This window comes from Periplaneta americana, chromosome 2 (assembly GCF_040183065.1).
Source record: "Periplaneta americana isolate PAMFEO1 chromosome 2, P.americana_PAMFEO1_priV1, whole genome shotgun sequence".
Taxonomy (NCBI): domain Eukaryota; kingdom Metazoa; phylum Arthropoda; class Insecta; order Blattodea; family Blattidae; genus Periplaneta; species Periplaneta americana.
Genome location: NC_091118.1, coordinates 177,777,910 through 177,792,361, shown reverse-complemented (window position 1 = coordinate 177,792,361; position 14,452 = coordinate 177,777,910). Strand labels below are relative to the sequence as shown.

General features: G+C 38.3%; 1 protein-coding gene across 3 annotated transcripts in view; it reads right to left on the bottom strand.

Annotated features, from left to right (window-relative positions):
* Positions 1 to 14,452, bottom strand: part of LOC138694855 (harmonin) — a 521,763-nt gene that overhangs the window by 49,640 nt on the left and 457,671 nt on the right. For all 3 annotated transcript variants that reach the window (XM_069818984.1, XM_069818985.1, XM_069818986.1), the window contains one exon: positions 1,154 to 1,372. In XM_069818984.1, coding sequence (XP_069675085.1) covers positions 1,154 to 1,372 — 219 coding nt within the window. The remainder of the gene's footprint in view (positions 1 to 1,153; positions 1,373 to 14,452) is intronic.

Sequence of the window (14,452 nt, the reverse complement as noted above, 5' to 3'; positions counted from 1 at the left end):
TTACGGACATACCATGATGCAGTGACAATGGAACGTAAAGTTTTGGACTGATACCTCTGCACTATTTCAATGTTTGAGTTGCTAGCAGTTCCCCACAGTTGAATGCCGAATGTCCAGATTGGTTTTAGTACGACTTTATAAACAAGAAGATGAAAGATGAGTGGAACGGATCTCGGCCACTATCGCTATATCCCGGCCAACCTCTCCCTATCTCAGCCAATCTCTCCCTCTCTATTTCGACTAACCTCTTTCTCTCTATCTCAGCCAACTTCTTCCTCTTTATCTCGGCCAATCTCTCCCACTCTATCTCGGCCAACCTCTCCCACTCTATCTCGGCCAACCTCTCCCACTCTATCTCGGCCAACCTCTCCCACTCTATCTCGGCCAATCTCTCCCACTCTATTCCGGCCAACGTCTCCCACTCTCTTCCGGCCAACGTCTCCCACTCTCTTCCGGTCAACGTCTCCCGCTCTATCTCCGCCATCCTCTCCCACTCTATCTCCGCCAACCTCTCCCACTCTATTCCGGCCAACGTCTTCCACTCTATCTCGGCCAACCTCTCCCACTCTATCTCGGCCAACCTCTCCCACTCTATCTCGGCCAATCAATCCCACTCTATCTCGGCCAATCTCTCTCACTCTATCTCGGCCAACCTCTCCCGCTCTAACTCGGCCAGCTTCTTCTGCTCTGTCTCGACCGACCTCTTCCGTTCTGATTCAGCAGCCAATCTCTCCCACTTTATCTCAGCTAATATTTCTCAGTCTGTCATATACGTTCCCCACTCAACGTACATAGTTCATCTATCCCCATCCCTTTTAGCACATACCATCAGAAAAAATATACACGTACACATACACACACAAACATACCCATTATAATTTTCAAATTCTTAATTTCCTTCTCAAATTACTTTTAATAGATAGAAGAGGGATTGTGCAGGTTGGATCTCAAGAAAACTTCAGATTCTGATTGCATTATCAGTCATCACATTACAGACCTATTTCTATCGATCCGTGGAATTAGCCAGAAACAAGGAATGCATATATTGAAGTGTTCGTATCCTGAGTGACGGCATACTAGATAAGGGTCAGCCGATACCAAATAATCATGATCAGTGCTATGTGACGGCAGTGATTTGTTTATCTTATCTCACCTCCTCAGTTCCTAATCTCTGGGTGCTCTGTGTCACAGCCGTGCCGTCGTCTACTTCCTCGCTCCGGTGGACTTCCACCACGACTGTCTTCGTCTCCAGCTGCTGTGAAACCATGCGGATTTCTGCTAGCTTGGCACCGTCTGCATTGCTTTTCTGTTCCGCATGCTGCCCGTTCATTCCAGGCGGACTCTCTCGCTCGCTGCTTCCTAGACTAAGTTCCTGTAACGACACACTTCAGTTATAGCTTAGACCTACTCTGTATGTATGTATGTATGTATGTATGTATGTATTTATTCACACTGCAAATGGGTATATACACGGTGGCAGTGGTAACTAATTACACTCAATAATGACAATTAGTAATAAACGCAACTAATAAAAAACAATAATTAATAATAGTAATAATAATATCGTCAACATACAGCAGAGTCCATATAGGTCAGTTCCTATCTGATGCTTTTCCAATTCACTGCGGGCTAAAGCAGGGAGATGCACTATCACCTTTACTTTTTAACTTCGCTCTAGAATATGCCATTAGGAAAGTCCAGGATAACAGAGAGGGTTTGGAATTGAACGGGTTACATCAGCTTCTTGTCTATGCGGATGACGTGAATATGTTAGGAGAAAACCCTCAAACGATTAGGGAAAACACGGAAATTTTACTTGAAGCAAGTAAAGCGATCGGTTTGGAAGTAAATCCCGAAAAGATAAAGTATATGATTATGTCTCGTGACGAGAATATTGTACGAAATGGAAATATAAAAATTGGAGATTTATCCTTCGAAGGGGGTGGAAAAATTCAAATATCTTGGAACAACAGTAACAAATATAAATGACACTTGGGAGGAAATTAAACGCAGAATAAATATGGGAAATGCCTGTTATTATTCGGTTGAGAAGCTCTTATCGTCCAGTCTTCTGTCAAAAAATCTGAAAGTTAGAATTTATAAAACAGTTATATTACCGGTTGTCCTGTATGGTTGTGAAACTTGGACTCTCACTCTGAGAGAGGAACATAGGTTAAGGGTGTTTGAGAATAAGGTGCTTAGGAAAATATTTGGGGCTAAGCGGGATGAAGTTACAGGAGAATGGAGAAAGTTACACAACGCAGAGCTGCACGCATTGTATTCTTCACCTGACATAATTAGGAACATTAAATCCAGACGTTTGAGATGGGCAGGACATGTAGCACGTATGGGCGAATCCAGAAATGCATATAGGGTGTTAGTTGGGAGACCGGAGGGAAAAAGACCTTTGGGGAGGCCGAGACGTAGATGGGAGGATAATATTAAAATGGATTTGAGGGAGGTGGGATATGATGATAGAGACTGGATTAATCTTGCACAGGATAGGGACCGATGGCGGGCTTATGTGAGGGCGGCAATGAACCTTCGGGTTCCTTAAAAGCCATTTGTAAGTAATAATAATAATAATAATAATAATAACAACAAGGAGCATCCTAAATTAAAATGAAGCATGGTCACTTATAATAACATTTAAAGTAAATCTAATTTGTATCTTAACCCTAAGCTCGAACTAAGACCCACGAGTCTGACAGGTTCATACCTGCACAATTACCTTTCGCCACTACACTTATTTCGCTGTCAACTCACTCACTGCACTGATTCTACTTGATTTCACTAACACTTCTAACCATTTCACTGTTCAAATACTTTGCACAGCCACTTCACTGACACCAACACTTCACTTACACAATAGACTTCAATGACACTACACACTTCACTGACACAACACACTTCCTTACTGATAGAACACTTCAAATAACAAGATATCAATTACACACTTTAAGTAGTGTGTATAATATACTACCGTCTATTAGTAAAGCTCTGAAGCCTATTTTTAAATACATTTTTGGTTGTTGGTAAAGCTTTTAGTAAGTCTGCAGGTAAAGCATTCCAGTCCCTGATAGTACGATTGAGAAAAGAAAACTTTCCAGTGTCCGTCCTCTGTCTTCTTTCCCTCAATTTATATGAGTGGTCGTTCCTAGAAGAGTAATTTGGCGGCTGCAACCTATTTTTTATTTCTCTCCAGGCAGGCTCACCTCTGTATGTTTTGAACAGTGCGCATAATCGAATTCGCATTCTCCGGTCCGTGAGTGTGTCACATTTTAATGGTGAATTATTACAACACTTGAGAGCCCGTTTTTGAGTAGCTGGTGTAGCTGTAGCTACTATGGCTTTTTATTAAGCGATTGAAATTCGATTTATGGCAGATTCTGTGAGATCTCTCCTGGAAATTCGGCTGCAGAACAGGTTTTTTCTGAATATTTTGATTTTTTCTGTCTTTTTGTTCCATATGCCTAATTGCTGTAATACTCTTTCCTGGTAGAGGCCGGCAAATCCGGTTTCTCAGAAATGTTCTTACAAATGTTACAGAAAATAACATCGTCTGATTTTTCGTATTATACTACTTAACCCAAGATGGTTGTTGAAAACTGAGACCCTTATGCACTACTTTTTCTTCCATTCACCGTTTAGCTTATCCTTTGTTTATCCTTGCAGCGATTTTGAACATGAGATATTAGTTTCACTGCCACTACTACAACACAATTTATCATTATATTTCCGCTCATTGCAGTTTTATTTTGGACAGTTTTCTTTATTAAGGATATATCCATTATCAATAGTTACATCGCAATCACTGATCAGGTATATACTCGCGACGACGATCATCACAAGAAACGATCACAAACTGAATTATGATAACGGTTACTTTCAAATTTCCTAACAAATTTAATTTTTTATGAAAAATGTTGAATGTTAATAATAATTTGTTAACTGATATTAGGCAAAAATATAATCGATTTTTTATTTTATTGGGTTATTTTACGACCCTGTATCAACATCTAGGTTATTTGGCTTCTGAATGAAATGGTGATAATGCCGGTGAAATGAGTCCGGGGTCCAGCACCGAAAGTTACCCAGCATTTGCTCGTATTGGGTTGAGGGAAAACCCCGGAAAAAACCTCAACCAGGTAACTTGCCCCGACTGGGATTCGAACCTGGGCCACCTGGTTTCGCGGCCAGACGCGCTCACAGTTACTCCACAAGTGTGGACAATATAATCGAGTACACCGTTAATTACGTACAGTGAAACCTGCCTTTGCGGTCACTTCATTTAAATGGCCACCTGGCCAAAAGGCCAATTTTCTCTGGAACCAATTGGATTTGCCATAAGATTAATACAAATTGTCTCTTTATTTAGCGGCCACCTCATGCTTCGGCCAGCGGCCGGGGTCTGTTTGAATTGGAACCTGACTATAACAGTCACTGTCCAACAAAAAATATTTTCACGAATACTGTCCGACCTATTTTTTCGATGGTTAGAGGACAGAGAGCAATATCACGAGTACAATAGCTAAGTGTACAACAGTACACCCTCCATATCTTGAGGTTAGTTGGTTACTGTTTTATGACTCTTTTGTCACTTTCCACTCCGACCCTGCACAGCTATAAACTCTTACTCGTTTTTAAAGGATTGAAACACCGGACGTTTTCTATCGAAAATGTCACAGTATGTTTAGGTCAGCAGTTAACGATTCGAATTTTTTTTCTCCTCTTTCCATCTTTTTCTGTTTGGACCAGCTTTTACGAATTTTTCTTCTTTTCATTCAGTTGATTCAGAGGAACTGTGACGTTAGTTTGAGAGAGAAATCATGTCTAACAATAAATCCAGAGTGGTACTAAGTTTAGAGGTGAGACGAAAAATGATTGAAGAAAGTGAGAAGGGAACATCTGCGAAAAAAATTGCAGAAATATTCAAATGTGGAAGGACACAAATACACTATATAATTAAGATTAAATATTAAAAGAATGGGAGGAAAATATGCATGGTGGCCAAAAAAGAAGAGTGAATCTGTGTTTAGTAATGTGAATGATTTCGTTTACGAATGATTCAAGTGTGCGAGGGCGAAGAAATTGAGTTTTGAAAAGGCTAGTTGCAAGAATGGAAGAGGCTGACATTAATATGCACAATTGTTGTACGCGTACAGTACTAAAAAGTCAATGAAATTCAGTACTTTCATGCTGATTCATAAAAAACCGCAACCTTAATCAAGCGGCCACCTGATAAAACGGCCATTTTACAAGGTAACTTCAGATGGCCGCTTTAGACAGGTTTCACTGTATTATTATTTCCGCCCGGTACTATTTATGACCGCTACGGTTCGATGGCAATAGTTGATAGGTTCGAAGTGAACTGAAAAAATGTGGATCATAGACAAAGAAGTGGAATAATCATTACATCATGTGAGGGGATTCATCTAAGTAAAAGAAAGGGAGGAGGCATTGTGAGTTGCGTCACTAACATGTTCATTGCGATATTGGATTTCAATATCCATTTTTGACTAGTCCTAGTTCATCTTTGAAACAAATTAATTATTATTTTCAAGATGATGAATCTCTCTTCAAGTTATTTGGAGGGACGAGACCCCTCTGTTAATTTTATTGGGGACGACGCCCCTGGGTTTATAAGTTGAGGAGGCAGAAAATGCCTTGTCTCCTCAAAGTCTGCGCCTATGAGCAAGTCGACAACGTCTGACGTTGCCAGACTTTTCTATCTATATAGAGATATATTGTAGAAAATACACTGGGTGTTCATTTCAAAGTGTGTCATGACGTCACTGTTGATGAGTCAGGGATTTGAAGCGAGATTCAGCTTTTGTGTCAGAGAAGTTGCCTATTAATCAAGGCGTTCAATCTGAACTTGAGAACGTGTACGGTATAACTTGAACGTCGTTGCAACAGATGGCGGTCTGTACGGTCTGTGTGCTACCATAACCTCTTTCGAACTGTGTTTTTCGCGGTCAAGTCGTACGCAGGGTATTTGTTATCATCAGTTGCGTACGGCAACATTCCACAATACAAATCAAATGCTCCGTGTTCATGTTGACAGTCGAAGTTAATGTCAACAAATACGTAAGTAATCGTCTTAACCCTCTCCCCATATCCCGACAGTAAGAAAAAACTCACCTCAGTACATGTTTCGAAACAGTTCACATTCCTGCCACTACCGGAGTTACCGTACGTATCGGTAAGTACTCTTCTGAATGAACGCCGTACTTGCTAGGCAACTTCTCTGGCAGATAAGTAATACACCTCTGCGGAAGTGTAGGAAGATTGAATTCTCTAGGCTCATCGACTAGCCACGTGACGGCATACAGCGAGCCATAACACACTTTGAACTGAACATCCAGTATAAAGAGTGCAAATGACACGATAAACACCATTCAACGAAAAATGCGAATGAAAGCGAAGAAAAACAATAAATAATTAACGTAACAAATTGGCTGCACACGTCTAACATAACATTTTTACACGATGATTAAAAATAATAACATTCACTTGACTGTGTCAGTGGAAGTCATACCCACTCCTGATTCCGCCTGCGAAACCATTACATACATCCCACATGTCTCGACTGCTAATTGGGCTGCCTAAACAAAAAATGAAAAGCTTAAGTCGGACACATTATACGTTGGTGTCCGACTCAAGCCGTTCACAAATTGTTTTAGGCATCACTCACAACATGACTAGGCAATACTTTTCGTCGTTGAAATTCTCCAACTCGCAGCGCTTGTATTTTAGTTTAAGTAACTACTGAAAACAGCTACAATAACAAATACACATAGGTTCGGTGTACTATGTTAATTCATACGATGCGTCTGAGTACAGATACAAACATTTATAATACGCTGATCTCTTGAGGATAGTTCATAGCTCTTAGCTAGAGTTGTGTGTTCGTATGAATGTTTCGACTGCCTGTGAGGGTTCGATACTCGGTCCTTCCTTTCGTACTTTTGAATTTTGAACTTCGATTCCAAGTGATTCTAGAATATTATAATTAATACTCACTTACTTACTGGCTTTTAAGGAACCCGGAGGTTCATTGCCGCCCTCACATAAGCCCGCCATTGGTCCCTATCCTGAGCAAGATTAATCCAGTCTCTATCATCATATTCCACCTCCCTCAAATCCATTTTAATATTATCTTCCTATCTACGTCTTGGCCTCCCTAAAGGTCTTTTTCCCTCCGGCCTCCCAACTAACACTCTATATGCATTTCTGGATTCGCCCATACGTGCTACATGCCCTGCCAATCTCAAACGTCTGGATTTAATGTTCCTAATTATGTCAGGTGAAGAATACAATGCGTGCAGCTCTGCGTTGTGTAACTTTCTCCATTCTTCTGTAACTTAATCCCTCTTAGCCCCAAATATTTTCCTAAGAACCTTATTCTCAAACACCCTTAATCTCTGTTCCTCTCTCAAAGTGAGAGTCCAAGTTTCACATCCATACAGAACAACCGGTAATATAACTGTTTTATAAATTCTAACTTTCAGATTTTTTGACAGCAGACTAGATGACAAAAGCATCTCAACCGAATAATAACAGGCATTTCCCATATTTATTCTGCGTTTAATTTCCTTCCGAGTGTCAGTTATATATGTTACTGTTGCTCCAAGATATTTGAATTTTTCCACCTCTTCGAAGGATAAATCTCCAATTTTTATAGTTCCATTTCGTACAATATTCTGGTCACGAGACATAATTATATACTTAGTCTTTTCGGGATTTACTTCCAACCCTATTGCTTTACTTGCTTCAAATATAATTTCCGTGTTTTCCCTAATCGTTTATGGATTTTCTCCTAACATATTCACGTCATCCGCGTAGATAAGAAGTTGATGTAACCCGTTCAATTCCAAAATTAATATTACTTTAAAGTGGAAATACTCAATCCACCGGAACATCACAGCAGTAACTATACAAGCTCGAATTCTGCCGTCGGTAACCATTCACAAGTTCGAACCTCTGAAACTCGCAACAGCTAAAGTGAAAGATAGCGAGAGAAGAATTAAATGAGTCGTTCAGAGCAAAAGTGGTGTAAGTCAAAAATAGGTAATGAGGGTTAAACTAAATATTCTGTAAAATAAAGCGCAAAGTAGCAATTAATATTTAATTTATTTAAACTATTAGTAGCCAGTGGATAGCAAGAAGGACATATTAATTGTTACTTTGCGCTGTATTTTACAGAATGTTTACTTTAAACCTCATTACCCAAATTTGACTTACACCACTTTTGCTCTGAAAGGCTCAAATATAAGATGTTCCAGCAAGCAAACTACGTCGACATCGTCCAACTTCATGCGGATTTTTATCGATCTCGTACGTCTTAGACCATATGGTTTGTCACAGTCTGCATCCAACTTGTTTCTTGGTCTACCCAGCGAATAGGGATTACAAAGAATGGACACTGAGCGAATTTTCCTGTGTTTTGTTTCTCTGTGCGCCGGCGTTTAGTTCCACTTTCAAGCGCTAGAGTTTAGTGTAATCAAGCACACGCTAAGATAATAAGTGAGAATAGAGTTGAGACACAGGATCTAAACATTTCCTACCTTACTGCATAATCCAGTAACGCTTGGCTTCAAATAAATTCAAGTTAACAGCTTCTCCTTATTTCTTAGTGATAAACTAGTTGTCATAATAATATTTTATATATAATAAATTATATTACGAGGCTCTGGTGACTTGTGTGTGAGGGAGGCATTCTCCGACAGTGCTAAGTTAACAGGTGAGTGTTGTTTTATTCAAAGTGTCGAATGCATATTACATTTGAAATACGTGCGAGGCGGCAGCCAGTGATCCACCGGAGCGGGGGCAGACAGGAGAGAGAGAGAGAGAGCAGCTGCCATGTGAAGAGCGAGGTGCTGAGAAACGAGGGTGGGGATAACTTCCCCCGCTGGCGTTCGCTATATTGCGATTTATCCTTATATTATATTATATTATAAAATAATATATACAGTATTGTAAAATTATGTCTCAAGTTCGTTTAATATTTGTATACAATATAATACAGGCATATGGTTTTACTTCTCATAAGAGTTTTGTTTTTCCATTTTCAGCGCTATCAAATGAATACATATTATTTTAATTGTTGTTAGGGCCAACGTCTCAACTCTCAGTATAAAGAAACTAGAGTCTAGACAGAGTTAATGACGGATTTATTATTTCATCGGTTTTATTTTTATTTGAGTAGACTACATAATGCCATGTACTGTGGGTCCCTAATCCCTATCACCACAGCATGGCGCGTCCTCAGGTTGCGGATAGAGGAGATGGCCTCCAGATATGGAGGGTAGCTGCGAATATATTGAATAAGCAGTCGTGGACAGCCGATAAGGGGGGTTGGGCGAAGGGCTAACAACCCATCATCGTAAAAAACAGCTTGTTACGAATCCCTACAACAAGCCTCGGAATAGGACTGATTCTTTGGCATGGACATAATTAGGAATATTAAATCCAGACGTTTGAGATGGGCAGGGCATGCAGCACGTATGGGCGAATTCAGAAATGCATATAGAGTGTTAGTTGGGAGACCAGAGGGAAAAAGACCTTTGGGGAGGCCGAGACGTAGATGGGAGGATAATATTAAAATGGATTTGAGGGAGGTGGGATATGATGATAGAGACTGGATTAATCTTGCACAGGATAGGGACCGATGGCGGGCTTATGTGAGGGCGGCAATGAACCTTCGGGTTCCTTAAAAGCCATTTGTAAGTAAGTAAGTAAGTAAGTAAGACTACATAATGTACCTTACTTACTTACTTATGGCTTTTAAGGAACCCGGAGGCTCATTGCCAATTTTTATAGTTCCATTTCGTACAATATTCTGGTCACGAGTCATAATCATATACTTAGTCTTTTCGGAATTTACTTCCAACCTATCGCACGTGCAATGGTACAGTGAGTTTCACGTAAGATTATATCCTAGGAAGCTAATATGACGTCTTTTCGATGTTGCCAACTGTTACAAAATATCACCAAAGCGGGTAAAATCATTATTCCATATACTGAAATAATAATAATAATAATAATAATAATAATAATAATAATAATAATAATAATAATAATTTATTATTTTATTTATTTTCTCACTGTTTAATAAGAAAATGTATTTTGTATACAAAGATAAGACCTAACCTAAAAATTTATTTTGTTTACTGAAGCTGAATATCACTTTAAAATATAATACGAGTATTAACTCAGTGAAGTAGTTATTAATTGTTCAATAACGTCCACCAGTGATTATTAAATTTCAAATAACACTCGCTATATAGTATAACTTTCACTTCATGAGTGTTAGTAGCTTCTTCAAAAGTAAATGATGCTGTCAACGTAACAGTTAGAATGTAACTGTCAGTTGTGAAATTTGTCAGTACGGAAATTCGAAACAAAGCTGGCAAAAGAAAATTCAGCGGGCAAGTAGAAAATCACAATTATCCACTAACGCATCTTACAAATCTCCGAAACCGACATCAAGCACTTCTTTCTATCCCTCATCATAGAACGTCTCTATACTCATCCTCCTACACTGTAGAAATACCTCGTCTCTGGAATTCGCTACCTAATGATGTCAGGGACTGCGGACTTTATCACAATTCAATATTAAATTGGAAAATTTTGTCTTGTTTAATACTTTTTAGATATGCTAGAAGTGTTGATTTGTGTTTTTTTTTCTCCAGATTAAAATCGCAAGTTTCTTGTTTATGTTAGTTAATTAGGATACAATTAATTATACTTAATCACTCATTTAAAGTTTGTGTGACTGCAACCTGTGTATATTTTTGTGTGACTTTACTTCGTTTATAGTAGTGTTTTTTTTCCCCTTTTTATTTCTGTTATTGTATTTGTATTCCTGGTGTTGTGGAAGAGAAGGCCTGATGACCTTAACTACACCAGAATAAATAAATAAATAAATAAATAAATAAATAAATAAATAAATAAATAAATAAATAAATAAATAAATAAATAGTAACAAGGCGGAATGGTTAGGTTTAACCCTTAGGGTACAAAGCAAGAAGACCGGACTGCAGAAGTCAGTAACGTCCATAAACTTTGGAGATTTTTTTTGTAACAACCAATTAATATAAATCCAGAACGAATCCTATTATTCAGTGCCCACCCACATCTATGCGAATTTTTGCATTTTTTTTTTTTTTTTTTTTTTTTTTTTTTTTTTAGGGAAAACACTCAACATTACAAATATACCATGGATCCAGAGCAATAGTTGCAATCGATAGAATTAAAATAACAAGTCAAAAATGCGTTGAAAAAGTGTAATTTCGTTTTGTAGATTGTCGTTTCCAAACACCTGATACAAGGAGCCTGATTAACTATAACCCTACTCTTGAACCTTGTTTTATATAAGTGGTAAACTATGAGCCATTGACTATTACCGATTTATTATTTAACGTGATTTGGTGTATGCGGTCGACAATCGCTAACGTCAAACGCAAACCAACACATTGTTGATGCATATATATCTCTCTCTCTCTTGTGCTACAAAAACAAATATCTTTCTTTAATGTCAGCTCGTCATGATTATGTTAATTACATCATCTTTTAATGACATTAAAACTTCAAATTCTATAGAGGTAAACGTAAAATTCTGCTACTTTTGCATAAATTATTTTTATAGGCTATGTATGGTATTATGATTGTAGGCTACTTTCATAAGATTTAAAATTTGTTACAGTTGCATAATTACGCGTGCGGCGACAATGGCAACGGCAACACTGATTGAGTTAATTATATTTTGCTGTTCATCTGACCCATTGTTATTGTTTAGTTCAGGTTGCGAGTGTGGTGGTGACATTGTTAGAGGATCCGTCAGATTTTATATTGTTGCGTGTGTGTTGAGTGTGACTGTGTTATCACAGTATAAGAAGAATCAGTAGGGACAACTCTTGTCGGCACCTTTGATGCAACATCATCAAAATTCAAGCTCAGTACGGTCTAGTTCTCAATGAATCCAACTATGTTGCTAGTATCAAACCACTATCAAAATATTAGTTAAATATTTATTTTATTGGTCAGTAATACGAATAATCTTGTATGTATATTATCTATCGTACTATTATGTCGCTAGGAAGTCAAAATACTTATTATCGCCGCGCTCTCATGGTTAACATGTCGGCATCATACAATAACGTGCGGTGTGCTTTTAAAAACATAATTTTGCCGACCGATTGTTGGTCTGTAGGTTTCACTCTAAGCGTTACGTTGTCACGTCTACTCCCTCGATAGGAATAAGCACTAATTTGTATATTGTTACATGGCTATTTATTATTATTATTATTATTATTATTATTTATTATTATTATATATGATTATGTCTCGTGACGAGAATATTGTACGAAATGAAAATATAAAAATTGGAAATTTATCTTTTGAAGAGGTGGAGAAGTTCAAATATCTGGGAGCAACAGTAAAAAATATAAATGATACTCGGGAGGAAATTAAGCACAGAATAAATATGGGAAATGCCTGTTATTATTCGGTTGAGAAACTTTTATCATCCAGTCTGCTGTCGAAAAATCTGAAAGTTAGAATTTATAAAACAGTTATATTACCGGTTGTTCTGTATGGTTGTGAAACTTGGACTCTCACTTTGAGAGAGGAACAGAGATTAAGGGTGTTTGAGAATAAGATGCTTAGGAAAATATTTGGGGCTAAGAGGGATGAAGTTACAGGAGAATGGAGAAAGTTACACAACACAGAACTGCACGTATTGTATTCTTCACCTGACATAATTAGGAACATTAAATCCAGACGTTTGAGATGGGCAGGGCATGTAGCACGTATGGGCGAATCCGGAAATGCATATAGAGTGTTAGTTGGGAGACCGGAGGGAAAAAGACCTTTGGGGAGGCTGAGACGTAGATGGGAAAATAATATTAAAATGGATTTGAGGGAGGTGGGATATGATGATAGAGAATGGATTAATTTTGCTCAGGATAGGGACCAATGGCGGGCTTATGTGAGGGCGGCAATGAACCGCCAGTAAGTAAGTATTTTTATTATTATTATTATTATTATTATTATTATTATTATTATAATTCATATAAGAGTACGTTGACATTCTTAACTCTTAATAACTCTTTAATAATTATTTCTAATCACGTACCTTAATGTTCGTCCTCAGCACCTCGGTTTTAGTCCACGTGGATTAGACAAGTAGGTGTCATTTAATAATGGAAGCAGCTTGTTGGTTGCAATATTGAAATTGAGGCGAGTGATTGGAGCGGCGACATAAGAAATTGAAAACAATAATGCAATTAAATTTCAAAGACCTGGCGAATGTTATGCACGAGGCCGCTCAAAGACCTGCCGAATGTTAACCATGAGAGCGCGGCGATAATATATCCATTGTTGACGTTCATGTTCGCACTTCACCGCAACGGACGCCATGATCAATTTTACCAACATAAGCCTCAAAAAGTGACTTGAACGTTAGCGTCAATTAGTGAATATTTTCATGATGATTGCATACGGAAGTAATTATTATTATGGTTATATTGCCATTCCTTTGCCTCATGTCTTTAAAATTGTTAAAAGATGAGTAATGAATGTTTTCAGTTAATATTAAACTGTGCCAACCTGTCGTAGATGGAGATCCATCTGGTGGAGGTTCCAGATAATACACTGGTTTCGTGACATGAGCACTCAGAATTTGTTCCCACGAAATGGCTGAGGCGTCTCTATACTGTGGTGTTATATCAAAATAATGTTAAAGCGCTGGCTTCAAGGGAAATCAGGAGGTGAACAGAATACAGTAAAGAAATCATAAACTTGGACTGATGAAAATCCAACAACATCATCGAGTGGCAGCAGCAAAACCGTAAGTAAAGATCTGGCCTTCACATCAAGTTTTACCGACATAAGCCATGAAGCATCCGACGCACAGTGGTTCCAAACTCAAATCTGACTGAAGAAAAGGTATAAATGTTTGATCTTCAAAACAATATAAATACTGCAGTTCTATAATCCTAAATAGTCGGTATCTACTATTCGTATCCAGTTTTCCATAAAAATTATTGTGGTCTGCGCAGGAGCAGGTAGAAGTCAAGTGTTCAGCACAGACATTGTGAGTGTTTGGAAGTGAAGTGAGCTGGGGCCGTGGGTGACGCTACCATTTATTACCCATAATTCAATACAAGGCGTCGCAAAGATCATATACAAAACCAAAGATAATAATACATAAAGTGAAAGATATTAAGGAACAACTAGATAATACCCACGGCAGAGCAATGTCGATAGTCGACGTTGCTCGCTGACCACTAGTCACCAGGCCGTACAGAGCCGTGCCAAACAAAACACAATCGAAATGGTGGTAGTAAAATTCGCGACTATATTCTTAAATAATTCACTGTATTAGTCAAGTGCAAGACTTCTGGCTTCTGTTGCATTCAAACAATTATAAAATACGATAATTTGG